Source organism: Phyllobates terribilis, unplaced genomic scaffold, assembly GCF_046119375.1.
Source record: "Phyllobates terribilis strain yellow unplaced genomic scaffold, ASM4611937v1 Scaffold_5__5_contigs__length_657084704, whole genome shotgun sequence".
In the NCBI taxonomy this organism is placed as follows: domain Eukaryota; kingdom Metazoa; phylum Chordata; class Amphibia; order Anura; family Dendrobatidae; genus Phyllobates; species Phyllobates terribilis.
The window spans coordinates 576,940,314-576,961,645 of record NW_027362765.1 but is presented as its reverse complement, the minus strand read 5'-3'; the positions used below and the strand labels follow the sequence as shown (position 1 = coordinate 576,961,645).

At 39.9% G+C, this 21,332-nt stretch overlaps 1 protein-coding gene across 2 annotated transcripts in view; it reads left to right on the top strand.

Moving 5' to 3' along the window:
• CDHR1 (cadherin related family member 1) overlaps positions 1–20,129 on the top strand; it is a 230,466-nt gene extending 210,337 nt beyond the window's left edge. The window contains exon 17 of one of the 2 annotated variants that reach the window (XM_073685967.1): positions 15,761–20,129. In XM_073685967.1, the coding sequence (XP_073542068.1) occupies positions 15,761–16,315 (555 nt within the window). In that variant the 3' untranslated portion in view covers positions 16,316–20,129. Of the gene's footprint in view, positions 1–15,145; positions 15,733–15,760 lie in introns of those variants that run through there. The other variant, XM_073685968.1, reaches the window with a different exon arrangement.
• The last annotated feature ends 1,203 nt before the right edge of the window (positions 20,130–21,332 follow it).

The following is a 21,332-nucleotide window of genomic DNA, read 5'->3' as shown; positions in this document are numbered from 1 at the left end:
AACTGTTGTTTTTAGTATCTGGTGTGCGCCCCTGTGCAGGAATAATTAGATCTAAAAGTTTTCGGTAACTGTTGATTAGTCCTGCACATCTGCTTGAAGGAATTTGAGCCAATTTCTCACTGCAAAACTGCTTCAAATCTATTGCGTAGGTGGTTTTTGTTCCCATAGCTTGCTTACTTCATGGGCTTCCATAACATTTCTATAGGATTAATGTCAAGATTTTAACTTGGCCATTCCAAAACATTAACTCTACTCTTCTTTCAAGAGTAACTGTTGTTTTAATTTTTATTTCATAAATCAGTAATAAGCATGAAAATAAGCAACTTTGTATTACATCTCAATAGAGAAATCAGATTTTTTTTCCGTCAGAACTAATTATTCATTCTCAAAATTCTCAATCCACATGTAAAATCTGTATTCATTGAAGACAGACTTTCCCATTGCTGACATAGGAGATGACAGCTGCTGCTGATGAGACTCTCTGGAAATAGGAGGAGGAAGGAGCTACAGGCAGAGTGCCTCCTCCTCCCCTCCAACCATCTACATTGGAGATGGCAGTTGCTACTGATTAGATTCTATCTCAGAAATTTAAAAATATGTCTTCACTGAATACAATTTTTACCTGTGATTTGGGAATTTTTTTGAGAAAAATTGATCAGTGCGAGAGGAGAAAGACGATTACAAAATTGCTTATTTTCATGTGTACTATTTATTTATAAAATGAAAATGACAGTTACTCTTTAACCATTTTGTTTTGTAGAATGATTTGTGTACTTCGGTAAATATTACCCCTGTTCTCTTGAGATTCAGCTCATGGACAGATATCCCCAAATTTTACTTTTGAATTTGCTAATAAATTTAAGAATTCATTGTTCCATCAATGATGACCAGTTGTCCTAGACAAGTTCCAGCAACACGGGCCCAAACCATGATACTACCATCACCGTATTTGATAGATGGTATGGGGTTTTTATGTTGTAATGCAGTGGTTTTCTTACTCTAAACAAATGTTCCTCCCCATTTAAACCAAAAACCTCTATTTTGGTCTCATCCTTAAAACATTGTTACAATAGCCTTCTGGCTTGTCCAGGTGATAAAGCAAACTGCAGACAGGCAGCAATGTTCTTGTTATAGTGTAATGCAGGTGCCGGAATGCAATGCACAGAGACACAAGGCGAGAACGGTCAGAGATGTTTGTAAACAGTTTTATACAACAGGTATACTGAAACAAGGGATTAGCAACAAGGGTAATGAACAGTGGTTTGAAATATCAGAAAAATACGAAATTTCTCAAAGTAAGGCGCAGTCTCTTAAAATAAGGCGCAGTCTCTTAAAATAAGGCGCAGTCTCTTAAAGTAAGGTGATGCCCTCAAGCATGAGAGACACCACACAAGTTCTTTAACCGTGAATTTGGCCCTAGCGGGGGTCACCGGTTATTCCCCCTAGGCCGTGAGTCTCTTTCCGGATAAATTCAATTAAATCACGTTGTGCTACTTTAGCCCCAACCGTTCCCCTCCCAACCTGAGTACTTAAACCCAATTGTCCCCGGTACCGTGGGTGAGCAGTGGAAGTGACGGCCCTGCTCATGTATGCAGCTCCTCTCTGCTTGGCCATTGGAGGCAGTCTCTCGAGCCTTGGATAGGGGGGTCCAGGCCTCGTCTGTCGGCGGCCGATGTCGGGTTCCGCGAACTCACTCAGTACCACGATCAGGTTCCTGGTATCCTCAGCAGGCACAGCACTCGGGTCACAACTGTGAGGGATCCGGAGCTCTTTTACCGGTGGCCGGCTGGAGCACCTCTCAGGCCTCTGGATTTGGCCTGTCACGCGGGGTTTCAAAGGACGCAGGGAGTACGTCTGCTCCTCTCTGCTGCTTGGCGCCAAAGACCCCTCAGGTTTGGTGCGCTGGCCTCTTATCTCTCTGAACTCCTTCCTGGAAGTCACCTGATCGGGTCCAGCGTCTGAATCTGCCCTCCCTGCAACTTCCCTTGTATATTTTGGTTCCGCTTGACTGTCTCTGGCCAGTAGATGGCAGTCTCGCTCCATCCTTGAAAGGTCATGTTAAAGTTCTTTTACAAGCTTTCTTGCTCGTTCTACATTAGGACAGTAGCTTTCTCCTTGCATACCTGCGATTCACACCATTGTTTTTCAGTGTCCTCTCAAAGTTGGACTAAAGAACATTAACATTAGCTAAAATTAGAGATGCCTTTAGTTGCTTAGAAATACTTTGCATTTCTTTGTGACCTTAATGACTACAAAGCCTTGCTCTTGGAGTGTTTTTGGTGGTCGACCACTCCTGGTCTTAAATTTCCTCCATTTGTACACAATCTGTCTGACTTTAGACAAGGTTTTGTAATCTTTTCCAGTCTGATGAGCATCAACAATTTTACTTCCGAGGTCTTCAGAAATCTCCTCTCTTCATACCATGATTCACTTATATAAACATGTGTTGTGAAGATCAGACTTTGATAGATCCCCATTCTTTAAATAAAACAGGTGGCCCACTAGCACCTGATTGTCATCCAATTGATTAAAAACACCAGACTCTAATTTCACCAATTTATTTGCTAATCCTAAAAGTTCACATACTTATGCCACTATCATACATGTGTTATTGAATAATTTTCTTAATACAAAAATGTCATAGGCTAACATTTTTTACTTATTTGTTTGATTTGGTTTTCTTCATCTACTTTTAGGACTTGTGTGAAAATATGATATAGTTTTATGTCAAATTTATGTAGAAATATGGAAAATTTGTAAGGGTTCAGAACTGTTCAAGCACCATTCTGTGTACAATACAGTTGTAAGGCTATTGAACAGTTTAATAGTTATTTTATGTTATCCGTTAAAGGGGATTTCCTACAACTGACATTTATCTAACTTGAGAACAGTCCCAAAGCCCCACTTTCCTCACACAGCACAACTGCAGTGAGGAGAAGCATGAATGCAGCAGTAACCAAATAAGTGTCTTGGCCCACCATTTAATGTCCTTGGGGCTAGCAGAAAACAGTAAAGCCCTTTACTCGTCTCTCTTCGTCAGTCTCATGTACTCCAAATGAAAGAAGATTGTACAAGCATCACTGCTGCTCCAGTCAAACTCCCCCACGGTATGGTATCATGAGTCTCAGTACCCCCATTCCCAGTGATCATGTGGGTCCCAGTGGTAAGGGTCCTTACAATCAAACATCTATTACCACATCTGATGTCACCTGGAAAAATAGTCAATTTTTTACAGGATGTATTCTTTTGCTTCACCATTTTCATAGGTGTTAAGTATACTGAAAGTGGTTTCATGAGAAAACTAGAATACATATTGGACTGGCACTTTTTTGATTGCTACAGGCAGGCTGCTCTAACTCCTGTGCTCAGCTATTATTGTCAGCCAAGCTTCTGTACGTCTGGGAGCGCTCGTTGCAGGGTTAGCGATAAATTCTAGCCATTTAAAATTTTTGTCAACCATATAATGTTTAGACAAGCCAAGCCTGTCAAATGTCAGAGCAAAATCCACTGTGTTCTATCTCATAAATGTGGTTTCATACATAAACAGAGGTTCTTCTCTTCATATTCTATATCCATAATAATCTAAATTCCTATTCAAACAACATAGTTTGTGTTCGCTGTTCAAGTATTTATCTGTTTAATTTATTCTACTTTAAGACTACAAAAGACAATTAGTTTAATGAGTAATCTTAGTAGGGTAAAAGATCTCAAGCTTTCAAGGCCAAGATTTAGGATAAATGTTTTTAGTGGTGTACATTTTGGATGATTTGGATCTGGGATTTCCTGTAAACTGTATCATTTAATTTACGCTGCCTATGGTAGATGCACCTTTTACAAGCCCTGAAGTGTTTCCAGTATAAAAATGTTGCTTCTTTTTTGCAGACACTTTATCTTCCGACAAACTACTAGCCAGGCTATTTTACAATATGTGACTACTTTTCTCGAGCTGTGTGACTCTCTAATAGAAATCTCTCACATATGCCAGGACTTCAGTAAAACTAATTATTGTGATTTATTACCAATAATATCATTATAAACATTTATGTAACCAAAATGTTTCAATAGTTCAGTAACTAAATATCCATGCCTTTAAGGGCAAATAAGAAAAAGTAGAGAAGCTTATTCTATCAGAAGTTATTATTTTTTTACCTGCTCCAGCTTTTTTCAGCTCTGTTTTCAATTTCATTTATTCCACTTGTTTCTGAGGGTGTTGCCCACTTCAGAAAAAAAATATTTGTTTTAATGTCTGATATAAATTCATACAACTTATATGCTTGTGATAGCATTTCACTGATTTCCTGGTTTTAACCCGTTCTTTTAAGCAGGCTCAGAAGCTGAGCCTGCATTATTGCCGGCAGATTATGTCTGTATTTTTCAGCCATTATCTGCCTCTACCAGCAGCGGGTTGTACTTTTAACCGTTTAAATACCACTATCAATCTTGGGTGCCAATGGCTTGCTATGGCAGCTGGAGGTCTTTATATCCAGTGCCTACCATTATGGTGTTTCTATGAAGAACAGCCAGTGGCTGGCATTCATAGGAGAATGTGATTTAGCACAAGTTTGCAGATGATCGCAGGCTCAAGTTCACTAAGGCTATATTCCCACGATGAGCTTTTGGTGACTTTTTCATGTTGCAGATTTTCTGCACCTATTAGGTAAATTATAGGTTTTCGCTTTTGAATGCGTTTTTTTTACATGAGTTTTTATCTAGTTTTAACACGTTTTAAACAAAGCTACTTTGTTTTTGATACTTTCTGGTATTGGGCTTTGACAAAAACTTTATTGGTCAAGTCGTGTGCAAATTAGATGCGTTTTTCATACATTTTCGCTGTGGAAATGCACTAAAAATGCATGTGCGATATTTTGCTGCAGATTTTGCACATCTAATGCAAGTTTATAGGTAAGATTCGGCACATAAAACTAAGCGTACCCGCAAGAGAAATTGTCATTTTGTGGATTTAAAACAATCACCGCAGGTTTATGCTGAGTAGAAAAAGAAACACAATTGGCATGAGATTTCTATAAATCACATCCACTTTGTTGGCATTGTAACATGCTGCGTTTTCAACACAGCGAAAATACCCAGTGTCAAAAACTCACCAAAAACTCTTCGTGGGCACTCTTCGCTACTAACAAAACAAAGTAAAAAAAAACAGGTTTTTAAAAAATTTAAATCACTCACTTTTTCCCCCATTAAAAATAAAGAATTAAAAAAGTCTATAAAAGTAAAGTCTATAAAAATATAAAATTAAATAAGTAAATGGGTAAATGCTGTAATTAGGAAAAAAAAATCGACACACCAGAACTGTGGGTTTTTTGGTTGCCTCAGCACTGCTGAAGAGATCAAACCATGAAATCTATCCCAAAATGGCATCACTAAAAATATCAGTTTAGGGCAGAAAAAGCAAATTCTCACACAGCTCCATTGACCAAAACTTGGAAATTTTACATGGCGTCACAAGCTATTTTTTTTTGTAAGAATTTACATTTTTTTTCATCAATTAAGTAAAAAATTCTATACAAGTTTGGTATCTCTCTAAGTGTAATGCACTGAAGAATCATATTGCCAGGTTATTTTTTACCACAAAATGAATGCAGGAAATAAACAAACAGCTGCACAATTGCGTTTTTTGTTCTGTTTGCCAGTATATTGATTGGGACAATGAATGGAGTTCTTTAAAACCTCAACTCATCCCACAAAAAATAAGCCTTCATACAGCTGAATGGACAGAAAAATAAAAACTTTATGGCTCTTGGAAGAAGTGAAAAAGCAAAATCTCTTGCTTATAAAACAGTGATTTTACCAAAACAGCATCAGGGTCTCGATATTATGCTACTCTCAGATTAAGCAGCAAAAACCTGGTGACAGATTTTCTTTAAGTGTAACATTTTAGGTGTCATTACTTAAAGTTTAGGGTTTTAATGACATCATATTTATTATTTTAAATAGGCTGTACGCAGTTAGACCAACCTAGTGGTGACAGCAAGCAGCTGAAATTTTCTAATTTTAAAAAGAAATTGTAAGTAAATATTTAAATTCCATATAAAATAGCATTTTTGGAAAACATATTTTTACACTTACGCTGTTATTCCTCAAAATGCTGAGATATTTATGAATTATCCCCTTAGCGTCATAGCCAGTTTTTGGCCTTTATGCCATTGTCATATGTGAGCTTGTTTTTATCCGTAGCATCATTTTCGAGTGCATATAACTTATTAACAAACTTTTATTTACTCTTGGGAAGGAATATATATACAAAAAACAATTTAGTCACTATTTTATTGCTTTTTAAAATTGTCATTATTCACCGTCCTGCATAAATATAGTGTTATTTTTATTCCGTGGATATAAATATGGCGATTGTAAAATTATATAGTTTTATATAATTAATTTAGTCTTTGAAAAATAATTTTTGATTTGAGGTCGCCATATTGTAAAAGCCATACGTTTCACAATTTTCTATCAGTTGAGATGCATGAGGGACTATTTTTGTGGGATAAGATGTAGTTTTCATTGGTGCCAATTTCTGGTAGATGTAACTTTTTGATCACTTTTCATCAACTCTCTAGGAGTTAAAAACAAACAAAAAAACAGCAATTCTATATTTTTTTCTTAATTTTTATTTTTATTTGATCATGTTTTTATTTTTATTTTTAGCCAATATTAACAAATTGAGCAATTATTGCATAGTTTTTATTTTTTTACAGCATTCTCCATATAGGAGAATGCTGTAAAAAAATTGTTTTATTGTTCCCAATGCAGCAAATTTAAATATATAATGTTTTCATGGGGGTTTGTTATTTTTTATTATTAAAACTGTAATTTTCAGATTTTTATTTTATTATAATACCTAAAACATTTTTTTCCTTTTATTATAATACCTAAAACATTTTTTTTCCTTTTATTATTACTTTTATTATTATTATTTATTATTACTATAGCGCCATATATTCCATGGTGCTTTACATGTGAAAAAAAGTATATATAACCAAAACACTTACAATAATATTGAACAAAAACGTGACGGCGACTGGTACAGGAGGACAGAGGACCCTGCCCGTGAGGGTTCACAGTCTACAAGGGATGAGTAGTAGTAGTAGGTGAGGGTAGAGCTGGTCATGCAGCAGTATGGTAGAGCGAGGGTTACTGCAGGTTGTAGGCTTGTCGGAAGAGGTAGGTCTTCAGGTTCCTTTTGAAGGTTTCCACGGTAGGTGAGAGCCTGATATATTGGGGTATAGAGTTCCAGAGTAGGGGGGATGCACAGGAGAAATCTTGTATGCGATTGTGGGAAGAAGAGATAAGAGGGGAGTAGAGAAGGAGATCTTGTGAGGATCAGAGGTTGCGTGCAGGTAAGTACCAGGAGATTAGGTCAGAGATATAAGGAGGAGACAGGTTGTGGATGGCTTTCTATGCCAAGGTTAAGGTTTTAAACTGGATTTCCTGGGCAATGGTGAGCCAGTGAAGGGATTGACAGAGAGAAGAGGCCGGGGAATAGGGTGGGACAGGTGTATTAGTCGGGCAGCAGACTTTAGGATTGATTGGAGGGGTGTGAGGATGTTAGAAGGGAGGTCACAGAGCAGGAGGTTGCATTAGTCGAGGAGGGAGATGATGAGGGCATGCACTAATGTTTTTGCACATTCTTGGTTGAGGAATGTGTGGATCTGGGAGATGTTTTTGAGTTGGAGTCGGCAGGAAGTGGAAAGGGCTTGGATATGTGATTTTAAAGGAGAGATTAGAGTCCAGGGTTACCACAAGGCAGTGAGCTTGCGGGACTGGGGAGAGTGGGCAGCCATTGACTTTGATAGATAGGTCAGAGAAGTGAGATGGTGGGTAGATGATGAATTCTGTTTTATTCATGTTAAGTTTTAGAAATCTAGCATAGAAGAAGGATGAAATAGCGGACAGATATTGTGGCATTCTGGTTAGTAGGGAGGTCATATCCGTTCCAGAGAGGTAGATCTTTGTGTTATCAGCATAGAGGTGATACTGAAAGCCATGGGACTCTATGAGCTGTTCCAGGCCGAAGGTGTAAGTGGAGAAGAGCAGGAGCCCTAGAACTGAACCTTGGGGGACTCCGACATATAGGGGGTGAGATGAGGAGGTGGTGGGAGACACTGAATGTCCGGTCTGTTAGGTATGAGGAGATCCAAGATAGAGCCTAGTCTGTGATGCCGAAAGATGAGAGAGCCTGTAGTAAGAGCGAAGGCAGATAACAAGTCGAGAAGGAGGAGGACAGAGTAGTGCCGCTTCGATTTGGCGGTTAGTAGGGCGTTGATGACTTTAGTCAGGGCAGTTTCAGTAGACTGGTGCGGTCGGAAACCAGATTGTAAGCGATCAAAGAGGAAGCTGGAGGAGAGGTGGGAAGACAGTTCAAAATAGACATGTTGTTCCAGTTGTTTTGAGGCATAGGGGAGAAGTGATATGGGGCCATAGCTAGACACAGAGGATGGTAATAGGAGGGCTTCTTGAGGATGGGTGTGATTGAGGTATGTTTGAAGCATGAGGGGAAAACACCAGTTGTTAATGACAGGTTGAAAAGGTGGGTTAGGGTTGCTATTAAGACTGTGGTAAGGTTGGTGATGAAGTGGGACAGAATTGGGTTAAGTTCACAGGGGTGAGGTGTGACTTGGAGAGTAAAGAGGAAAGTTGATCTTCCGTAATGGTTGAGAAGCTGGTTTTGAAGGAGGAAGATTGAGTAGCTATGAGGAGGGGCTGTGGGGACTTTAGGTGAAAGCTTTGTCTGATGATGTCAGTCTTCTGTTTGAAGAATGAGGCAAGGTCTTCGGCTAAGATAAGAAGAGAGGGAGAGTTTGTGAGACAGGGAGGATGTGAGAGATGAGAAGTATGTTTGTTTTGCTGCAGTGAGTGTGGACTTGAAGGTAGTGAGGGACTTTTTGAATGCGATGAAGTGCTTATTGGAGTGGGACCTTTTCCATCTCCGCTCAGCAACCCTGGAGGCCCACTCCAGTTCTTTAGTTAGGCTGGTGTGCTAGGGTTGCCTGTTGATTCAGTGAGCTTTGGTATGTGTGAGGGGGCGACCGAATTAAGAGCTGCAGCTGTTGTGGCATTGTATAAAGTGGCAGAAACATCTGCATCATGTAAAGAACTAATGTATGTAAGAGGGAGAAGGGATTCAGAGAGTGAGTGTAAGTCAAGGTGTTTGATATTTCTGCAAGGGTGTATAAGTTTGTGGAGTGGGGATTGTGGCCCTGGAGAGGAGAGGGTAGAGAATGTAAGTAGGTTGTGGTCAGAAAGAAGGAGAGGTGAGTTAGAGAGGTTAGATAGGGAACAGAGGCAGGTGAAGATGAGGTCCAGAGTGTGGCCATCTTTGTGAGTGGCTGTGGAAGACCACTGAGCAAGGCTGAAGGAGGAAGTGAGGGATAGAAGCTTAGAGACAGCTGAGACGGAAGTGTCAATGGGGATGTTGAAGTCATCCATGATGATAGTGGGGATGTCAGCGGAAATAAAGTGAAGTAGCCAGGTGCTGAAATCCTCAAAGAAGGTGGTGGCTGGTCCTAGGGGGCGATAGATGACAGCTAGTTAGAGAGGGAGTAGATGCGCAAACAGTGCACCTCAAAAGAGGGGAGAGTAATGGAGGATGGCAGTGGGATTTGGGTGAAGGAGCAGTTATCTGACAGGAAGAAACCTACTCCTCCACCATGCTTGCCAATGGGTTGGAGGGTGTGAGAAAGATGGAATCTACTGTGTGAAAGTGCAGCTGGAGAGCCTGTGTCAGAGGGGGTGAGCCAGGTTTCGGTGATGCCGAGGAAGGAAATTTTGTTAGTAATGAAAAGATCATGGATGTTGGAAAGTTTGTTGCAGACGGAGTGAGCGTTCCTTAGAGCTCCTGTTAGTAGGACTAGGGATGCATTGGCTGGGCGGATGTGTATAAGTTTAGAAGGGTTGAGAGAGTTTGTGATAGATCGTGAATAGGAGGTGAAAGTGACTATGGGGATGTGGTGAGGAGAACCAGGATTTGGAGAGATATCACTGGCGGTGAGGAGGAGCAAGGAAAGTGTTAGTAGGTGGGAGCAGTAGTTACAGTAGTTATAGTACTTACTATTCCCACAAAGGGACTTGGATTTGCAATTCTTTGATCACATTGATAATACACTGTAGTGCTTACATACTACAGTTCGTTAACTTCACCGTCTTCACTGTCTTCAGTCTTTGACTGGTAGTTAGCCAATCAGGCTACACCCCTGGCGGGACCTGATGGGCTGAAGGATATGGCAGACAGGAGGGACATTGTCAAGCCTTCATATTGCCATAGAAACCATTGTCACTTCGCGATCGCGTTACAGGGGTACTGATGGACTAACAAATGGAACAATCTTGCTTTGTCAGATTTCTCACATGCTGTCTCTATGGACAGTGAAATATGGGGGGTTAAAGTCCTGGGATTGGTGCTATATCTGGTCTCAGCACTGGCAGCAGGAGCCTGGATGTGTGTAACAACAATTCGTGAGCTTGTGCCAATCATCAGACAAAACTGAACATTCAACTAAAGTAAATCATCTGTAATCTGGACGTACAGTTGCATCCATTTGTGGGAAGGAGTTAATTGAAAACAGAGTGTTACCCTTCCCCTTGACAGAGTATTTTGTCCTTACACAGTCCTGACTGGTTATAAAATATCATACATTTTTATGAGAAATACAGTTTCTTGAAACAAGTATTCATACTTGGTGAACTTTTCCTCATTTTTTCACGTTACACCCACAAACTTAAATGTATTTTATTTGGATTTTATGTGATATACCAACACTAAGTAGCACATATTTGTGAAGTGTAAAGGAAATGATACATGGTTTTCTGAATATTTCAAAAATATAAATCTGAAAATTTTGAAGTGCATTTGTATTCAGCCACCCTGAATCAATACTCCATAGTGATCATGGGCCTCTTGGCTGCTTCTCTATTAGTGCTCTCCTTACTTGGGATGTCAGTTTAGGTGAACGACCATGTCTTGGTAAGTTTGCAGTTGTTCCAAACTCCTTTCATTTTTGGATCATGGATTGTACAGTGCTCCGGGGGATGTTCAGAGCTTCAGCTATTTTAATAATCTAACCCTGCTTTACTCTTTTCCAAAACTTTATTCCTGACCTGTCTGGTGTGTTCCTTGGTTTTTGTCATGCTGTTTGATCCCTAATGTTCTCAAACAAACCTCTGAGGCCTTCACAGAACAGCTGTAGTTTTTCTGAGAAAAAATTACATACGGCTGGGTTTAATTTTCTAATTATGTGACTACAGGAGTTTAATTGGTCACTCAGAACTTTATTTAGGGGTATCCGATTACAGGGGTCTGAATACAAATGAACATCACCGGTGTGCGGTTTGTCATGTAAGCATATTAGCTTCAGCACAGCCTGTTGCCGCTTGGCCGAGGTAGTGCAGCAGTGCTTCCAGCTTCTGACTGATGTGATCATTTCGGAGATGGAGGCTGAAGAGGAGGAGGTGCATGATCTGTAGAATAGGGGAGCAACCCTGATTGACACAGGGCCCTCAATCCTATGATTGGGTCCTGCCTTCCACTATATTAACCTAGTGTGCCATCAGCAAGATGTATCGTTCCTGCCCACAAGTACTTGTCCACATGCCCGTGGTTAGGTGGACTTTCCCAGTATCTGCATTGTTGAGGGCACAGCTAATGTTGTGGGACACATGCTTGTGTAATGCGGGGACGGCACACCGGGAGAAATAGTGATGGCTGGACACCGAGTACCAAAGGGACGGCCGCTGCTTCAGGTTGCTGAAAGCTTCCGTCTCCATGAGCCTAAAAGGCAACATTTTGAGCACAAGCAATCACGAAATGTGTGAATTTAATAGTGTGGCCTGTGGGGCGTTGGTCGCGTATGTGCGCTTGCGCTCCGAGGACTGGGGTAGGGACAACTGAACGCTGTGCTGGGACAAGGACATGGACGTGCTTGCTGATGGTGCTAGCTGAGAGTGTGCAATGACACGTGCAGGACGGGAGGCATCTTCGCATGCACCATGGACATGGGATTGACGTGCATGCACAACAGCGGAAAAAGCAGTGGTGTCACCGGCAGACACTGTTTCTGGACCCTGGGGTTCGGTCCACTTAGTAGGGTGCTTTGCTGCCATGTGCCTGATCATGCAGGTTGTGGTCATGCTGCTAGTTTTGCTACCCCTGCTGATTCTGACCTGGCAGTTGGTGCAAATGGCCTTTTTGGGGTTATCTGCAGAGACTCTGGAAGACCTAACAGTTGTCCCTGTAACTTCCGTTGTGTTGGTGTTACCGAGAACTCTTTCCCACCTTGTGTCTGCGGCCACCACAGTGCTTCTTCCCGCCTGTTGTGGTGCTACACCTCCCTCCTCCTGTGTCCTGCTGTCCTCGCTCTGCCTGTCCCCCTGCCAGGTTGGGTCAGTTTCTATATCATCCACCACCTCGTCTTCCACTTCTGCTCCCTGTCCTCCTCCTGACTGTCTGGCAATTGTGTCTCATCATCATCATCATCCACCTCATGCAACAGTAATTGCGCTTTCTCACCATTGCCTTCGTGTGACCATGGCTGCCCAAATATTTGGGCATCGCTACACTTGTTCTCCTCTTGACTCGCTTGAAGCTGGCCGGGCGAGAGGCCCGAATCTACAAATGGAAAGTGAACAGATTTTTTGAGTGTCCAAGTGTGGGATCGGTTGTTTCCAGGCACTCGGCATGGTGGGAGGAAGGAGGGTCAGGGTGAGGAATATGCAGTCCATACTCATGGCTACTGAGACTTGACCGTGTGGAAGACAGGGTGGCAGTGGTTGTGGCAAAGTGACTGGAAGCATTATCTGCTATCCAACCAACAACCTTTTGACATTGCTCTGGGTTCAATAGTGGTGTGCTGTGGTCCCCTAGTAATTGGGACAGGAAGGTCGGGCGACAAGTTGTGGGTGTTTGTTGTGGCACAGTTTCAGCTTTCCCACCGCCTCGGCCTCCGCATGCACCATCACCATCACGTCCACTTCTCCGTCCCTTGCCACGTACCTTGCCCATTTTAAAAGAAGGAGAATATTTTCCACGTTCACTAGAAATGGCTGATTTTGGAACGCTGTTATATGTGAGGTACGTCTGACAGAGAACCACGGTTTTAAATAGCAGGCATGTAATTTACTAATACTAGTCTTGGCAGAGACCTAGTGTGAATAGCTTGACCGACACACTGCAACGAAATGGAAGGCAGAAATGGCTGATTTTGGAACACTGTTATGTATGTAATACGTCTGACATAGAGCCACGGTTTTCAAAAGCAGGCCTGTAATTTACTAATATTATTCTTCACAGAGACCTAGTGTGAATAGCTTGACTAACACACTGCAATGAAATGGAAGTCAGAAATGTCTGATTTTGGACCACAGTGATATGTGAGATACGTCTGAAAGAGAACCACGATTTTAAATAGTGGCCTGTAGTTTTGTAATACTATTAGTAGTGTGAATAGCTTGACTGACACACTGCAGCGAAATGAAAATGTAAGCCAATATACTCCACGTTCAGTTCAAATTTCTGGATTTTTATCGCTGTAATACGGAAAAGATCTAGCTGTATTCTGCTGTGCTAATAAGCAAATGGAGCAGAAAAAATGTGTACTCTGGATTGCTTTTTAAGCAAATAATCAGGATTAAGATAAAAAAAATTGGCCCTGACCCCTGATATACTGTGACGAGCATAGTGACGCCAGGTCTTATATAGACCTGATGACGCTGTGCAGCCAGCCAATCCCTGTACTGCCCACAACCAACATGGCTACGGCATTACAGTGCGTGGCAAGCAATTCCTGCATGTTCATTTGCTCTCTAAAGAGCACCAAACATGCAGGGAGGTGACCCGAATTCCCTCCTGAGCAACCGGGAAATACTTGCCGAGCTTGTCAAGCACCTTGATGCGAGTACTGAGCAGTAGCGAGCACGTTCGCTCAGCACTAATTGTTACATCACATAAAATCCCAATAAAACACATTTAAGTTTGTGGATTTAACGTGAAAAAATGTGAAAATGAGGTATGCATACTTTTTCAAGGCACTGTAACACAGGAAAGACACACTGCAGAGTTCTAGCTAGAGATGATCTAGAATTGTGTTTCTTGGGGAAATACAAGTGTTTACTATAACATCCATGTCAGGATCGCTGACAGATCCTATTTAATTCTTTGACTTTTTAGGGGATTTGGAGCTGTGATCGATACACTGAAAATTAATCATTTTAATTAGCAAATAATTGTGAAGTAAATAAATAATATGGAGCTGTAGATAGAGATCAGCAAGTCGATCCTCAGTAATCTGTGGTCACTGGACAGGAGCCCTGCAAACCACTTCTTACATGCTGAGATCCCTGGTTCCGCTTCTGATTAGTAGGCCTGGTGTGACGTCATGTTTGCCTCATGTCACATCAATGATGTTGCACCGGACCTACAAAACAGAAGAGGCGCTAGGAATTTTGGCCGGTAGGAGATGGTTTGCAGGGCTTAATCTGGGGGCAACAAATTACTGACTCAAGGTTCCTGTAAATCAATTAGCTCACCTCTAGCTGTAGTTGCCCTTTATTAAAATTCAGCAGGTTCAAGAGGGGAATTTTGATATTGCAAAACATTGTGCAATTTAACAAATTAATTCAATTTTGCTGAATTAATAAACTGTGCTACATTTATATCCTCCTTCCATTCCCTCATACCACAAGAATGTGCTTAGTTTTTCTATAACGTTATTATTGTTATTATTATTATTATTGTCATTCGTGCATATTTAAAGGCATTTATATATGAGGTAAATTTAAAGTACTGTTCATATATAGATTGAAACCTAGACAACAGAAAGAAACAATGTGACAAATGATGGTCCTATTTTTAGATATCTGAAACATTCATAACTAGTCAGTTGTTTCACGGAAAGCCAAGCTACAGATATCTAACTAGTACTAGGCCAACATGGTCAGAGCTACTCATCCATTTACGCAGTTTGCTCATCACCTATTTCCATTTCAAGCAGTCAGTGTGCTAACAGCTAAAGTTTATTTTAGCTGCTGGACTTTTTTAATCTCATTCTATGTTCCTTGCAAATCATTGTTACTTTGTTTCCTTTTTTCCAACAAGTTTTCCATTCCCCACATTACGTCTTCTCATGTTTGCCATTTCCAGATCAAATCAAGGGTAAAGTCCTATGTTTTGGGTCTCAGAAAACGGCCGTGGATGATATTTGGAATTTGCTTGAGTACAGTCCTCTCCAGCATTTCTATAACTATAGTGATTTCCACCATCATGTACTGGAAAAGTGTGAAAAGATCAAAAATCCATCCTAGAGGCAGGGTCAAAAAAATTACGAGGGGACCACCAAAGCAGGCCTTTAATTAACTGAACCAGTTTTTATGTGCCTCCAAGATGCCAAATGACCTCAACTAAGCTCGGTCCACATTCACATATGTTAGTGATATTTCATTACAGCATTTTCTTGTCTGTAAAAGAGTACAAGAAAGCAAAGTTATTCTCGTAGTAACATACTAAATGCCTTGTCAGCATGTGTGAGCTGTCGTGTTAGATCCAGGAATTGTTTGCTTCTTACTTTATGAAGATAATTGTTTTAGAGTTAAAAGAATGTTGTCCGTTTACCCTTCATAAGTGTTATGATCATTAACAGTCCAGAATGCCGAAAGATAAGCACATAACTATGAAAAGGAAGTTTACTGTACGGTCAAGTGGCAGACATACAGATAGGGCAGTATGTATGTCACATGTTATCTTTGTACTCTTTTACAGACTCTTCTTCACAAGGGGCCTGTGGCTGCCTTTTTGATGCAAAGTAAAGATAACCCCATGAAAGCCTTAGGGGTGCTAGCTGGTGTCATGGCAGTTATGGTGGTCATTACATTGTTAATATCTACAGCCATGTTCTTGCGCAACAAAAAGTCTAATAAAGTTATGCCCATGAGGAGGGTAATTAGAAGGAGAAGACCAGACCATGCTCCAAGAACAATTAGGACTGAATGGTTGAAGTTTAAAAAGTCCACGGGTTCTGCTGAGAAGTTCACTGTGCAAGATGAGGAAGCAGATATTGAAAATGAGAATGGAAACAACAACAGTCAGTTTATAAATTTTCCACCAAATGCTCCCTTACCTCCTCCACCCCCTCGCCTAGTACCAAAAGCCAGTAGGACAGAATGGAGACTGTCTACTGTGTCTGGGTCCCTTACACCCAGGATTATTGATCAGCAAATGAAAGAGAAAAATCCAATTGTTAGCACTGCTCTTGTGTCTGAACTGAAACTGATGCTGGAGAAGAAAAATGCTGGAAACGCAAAATGTTTTTATTAGTTTCTCCCACTGTAGCCCAGAAATGTGAATGAAATCCATCATTAAGTTACATTTTGGATCTATGTGCAGTGTGTAATGTCTAAAATCCATGCAGTAATCTGACATGACATGTAAAGATGTATAAAATGCAAATATTGAGGGGTATACATGCATATAGATATGATTTTATGCACAATATACTAAAGGTTTCCATATTTAACATGTCCATTTAATAGCTACCAAACTTTCAACAGTATAAACTTTAAATGTTTAGCAACATTTTACATCCAAACTATTTATTTGTGCATGTAACTCTTTCAAAGTCAAGTCCAGTAATACTTTTACATGGCCAGTCCTTTGGTGAGCAAATGAAACTGAAGGCTTATTGTAGATCTAAAGCCTCTGTCACTCCAGCTCTTTTTCTCGTCGAGCGCCACACCCTCCTGCTTACTTAATTTTACTCTATTTTTAATGTCTAGGTTTCTTTACAAATACTTATCTCTCATGTATATTTTTTCATCACAATCTAGTTTTTCTTTTAACTTTGCAAGATCTATTTTTCTGCCCTTTTTTTTAATTTGAAGCTCAACCCCTAAGTGGATGTAACCCTAGAATATTTGCTGATTATTTTGATCTTTAAATGTCTCAGTATATCTGTATGTGTCACGTGTTGTTTCTTTCACTTCATAAAGGTGCTGGTACTGCACTGAAATTCATAGCGCAATAAACAACCTTCACAATTACCACAGCAAGAGATTTTTTCCCTTTCCATTTGCACAGCCACTTTTAAAACATATTTTTATTCCAGTTTGGTTAAATTACCTGATGGAATCCTTCTACCAGCAATGTGGCAGCTGGAACCAAAAATCTCTATAGAAGTTGTGTCTTACACAACTATCCCAGGTGAGCACAACTGATTATTATTTTGCTGTCCTCCTCCATTAGGAATTTATCCTATTTGTGCACTTATTTTCCTCTACAGCACCCTTCTGCCTCCCCCTGCTGGACGGACAGCTTCTATGCTGTGCAACTTCAAGCAAAGGAGTCATTGGTCAAGTAGAAGGGGACAGCACTGGGCAGGGTGTAGAGCTGGAGTGACAGATGCTTCAGACATAGAAATAGTTCTTCAGTCTCATTTGCATATCCATTCACATGCTGATATCTCAGTAACAGACTAGCCATGTATAGGTATTCCAGGACGCTCTGAACGCGCTACATGTGCATATAAGTCATTTGGGTTGTGAAAAAATGCCGCCAGATTACCTTTAAGGCTCTGTGCGCATGACCATTTTATGACACTATGCATCAGTTATATATCTCTGGCCCAAATGGAAGAATCAGATCTGGTCTTGTGAGATCAAGCTTTGGGAAGGACTTTCTTGGTCCCACTTGGCGCTAAGTATGCAACTCATGCATTAAACTATGGTACTGCTATGTCTTTGAGCCCTAAAGAGCCTTTGTGACTTATGGTCATTTTATTTTATTTAATTTTTGTCAGGCTTTTCATTGCTACATTGTCTTAGTTATTACATTTCTGGCAAACCACCTTCTACTATTTTTCTGCTGTGTTTATTATTTTAACGTGGTTTTGCCAGAAAGTCACATAAAGGGTTCCATACTTTACTGTAAATTATGGGTTCTGTAAAATATGTTCAGAAGCATAAATGAAGACTTTAAAGATACACATTTAATATAGGAGAATGTAAATAATGGAAAATATGGTTATACATTTCAAATATTCAATAAGAGCATATTATAGCTTTATACTATAACAATGTGTTTTAATTTCTCTAAACTTTTGCAAAAAATAGCTGATGTTTGTTTTTACCGAATTCAAAACTTCAATCAAGAAAAACGAATGCATATACTGTGAAGTAATATTAATTTAGCAGCCACCTAAAACTTATTAAACCAACAGAAACAAAAGTGTAAATATATGAAAACCCCATGTAAAATAACTGCTTCCTTCCGCTTAACAATTTCTTCTAGTATTGCTGTAAATACAGTTGAACCAAGCAGCTGTTAAACTCTAGATATAGAGGTAGATTGGTGTAATAAAATCTGATTTTTTGAAAGGTTCTGCTTATTGTGAATACTTAAAGAGGTTTACAGGAAATATGCAAGTTTTTAAATTCAATAATTTAAACATAAAGAATGCATTTGAAGGGGTTCTAATGGCTCCCATCTCTACTTTTCTTCCATATCCCATTAACAATGCTTTTGCTTCCAAGAGTCACATAACCTAAGTAAGGAGTCACTGGATGAAGCGATTACATGGCCACTGTATGTAGTTTCACTGTCAATAACCACATTGTTTACATGCTTCTCCATGGTTTTGTTAACAGAGTGAACAGATAAAAATGTAAATCATTACTAAGTGTCTTTTTTTAGTGTCTATTATTTTACCATATCCCCAAAATTCTAAATCTCATGCACACACTCCAGGGAGAATCTACATGGGATCTGCTCAGAAACTGACGTGCTGTCCAGATTCTTCGCGATCTCTCCAGCACTTCTTCAGCTAACGTGATGAATCTGCATGTAACTCATTGTCGATTTATTTTTCTGCTATTGTTAATTCCCCTGTAGACATGCCCTAATAGCCATGTTTTTCTTTTGAGAATGACTTTATAATTTAAATAAATTTACATATATGTTGAGTTGACTTAATAAAAATGTTGAATAACGTTTCATTACTTGTATTGTTCATAATCTACAACTTGTATTATCATACAGAACTCTGTTCAACTCTAGGACATTTCTCGGAAATTTCTTCCTTGTTTGCATCGTAGATAGTTTTTCCATTAGCCATTGTGCATTCTTGTGAATGTTCCAACATTATCATGACAGAGAATATTAATTTTGGGCCACGTTTATATTGACTTTTGCCACTTTAAGGTGTTATATGATATGGCTAGAATATGCCATAACATTATAAGCACTAATCCAGACAGCAAATAGAAAGAAGTCCTCCTGGACTGTAAAATTCCCTGTACAGGGAAAATAAGAATAATGAGGAATCCCATCAGTCTGACCCTGACTGACAAGCTAATGATGGCTCATCCTAGCTATTAAATGTTAAAATGATATTAAAGCTACTTTAAGTATTTCTTTTACACCAGACACTGATTTAATTGGGTTTTTAGAACAGATTGCATTCTTTCTAGAAATCTAAAAATGTTTGCAAGTGTTCAATTTTGAGTAAATTTTTAACATGCATTTTAAAAACTACTGCAGGAAAAGAAACACATTTCCAAACATGCCGCTTCATGCACAGGCAAAACGGTAAGATCTACAAGATAACGTATACAGTAGATCTCAGTATAGTGAAAATAGATTGGGTTTTCTAAAACTCTACTCACACCTTCTTAGGAAATAGCTCTATGGATTTTAGAAAGTGCTGCAGATTTGAAAATTGCAGATTTCAAGGCAAAAATTGTTTTCTATGTGTGATCATAGCCGAAGAGACAACATGGGACTGCTCTTCTGGAACTGAAAATTTTCTTATAGTCTATCGCTGAACAATATGAGACAGAAGTTAGGGTTTTTGGACAATGAGATTATGGTTTTGGGTTGGTGTAAAAGCACCTGAGATTACAAAATATATAATAAAATGAAGCTTCAGCACTTTATTATTTTTGTTCTTCACAATATGCACTTCTCATTTACTAACCACATTTCTAGCTGTGACTTTAGCTGTATTTTTCCATCGGTAATTATGTGAAATGCATTCCAGAATTACCCACATTTTTACTGTTAAATCTATTTTTTCCATGTACATGACTGCAATTTTTAATTCAGTAGTATAACTGGTATGGATGTACTGTGAAATTTCATCCTTATGTATTATTTTTACCAATTCAACGTAATAAACTTTCTGAAAACATTTCAAATGTGTCTCCTTACTTTTTTGACCCATCAACTTCATAATAGTGTTGGCCAAACTGAGAGGCAGATTTCTAAGAGTACCTATCACCAATCTGGGGCTGCAGTTGTTATTTAATAAAACAATGGGCATTGCCAGAATGGTGACTTGTGTAAATGTAATGTAATAACAAAACTGCTCGGAAGGAAAGGGTCTTTACTGTCCTCCAATTGGTCATAACTTTATAACAAATGTTGGGCCCAAACTTACGTTTTGTGGGATTCCATAATCCTCCGTAGCTGCTCTTGCAGTGAAAGACCAAAATCTTACTCTTTGGATTACCAGAGTGCTGCCACGTATGCTACTTCTACTATAACCTCTGTAATGACATTATTATTTGATAACGGTTTAATAAAGTGTGTGGCAGTTCTCGGTAAATGCAAAGAGCAAGTTCTTGCTCTTTATTTGTAAGAGCGATAGTGCACGGTTGTGGGATCCAACTCTGTATGCTGGGCTTCCACAACATGGAATTTCTAGCCCAATTCTTGCTAGATAGAAAAGGCCGGAGCACAACCACCCCTCCCCCCCGCAGGTGTGGGCAGAGGCCATCATGACAGTGGTTTGGAGGGAGTGGGTAGTGCCAAAAATTAAAATTAGAATGGGGTGTGCATATTAAAATGGGATTAAAGGGCCAGTTATAGGAGGGGTTTTCAATTTCCCGCTCACAGGGGTGGCGAACAGTACCGCCCACCCGCCCTTGAGGATTGTATTTCGGTAAAGTGGGATTAGGTGTGGTGTCGAGTCATTGTGGCTTTTTGCGGTTGGGGGTCCTTGAAGTTAGATTTAAATTGGTATGGGGGGTTTGTTAGGGTATGGATTCCTCAACTGGAAAGCGTTGGTTGCTGACCTGGTGTTTGGGGGTCTCACAGCAGGTAATGTCGGAGCCCGGGAAGTGGAAGTAAATAATGGAACCCTTTGGGTTATGGTGCTCTTGAGCAGTGGGGTATCGGCTGGGAGCAATTTTTGGTTATAATTGTTGTTTTATGTTAATCACCAGATCTTGGGAGCTTCAAGAATCCTACTATCTTTCAGTGTTAATTGGAATTTACAATGTAAGTTTGTTTAAATAAAGGGTGCTGTGGCCATAATTTTCCAAAAGAATTTGATGTCTTA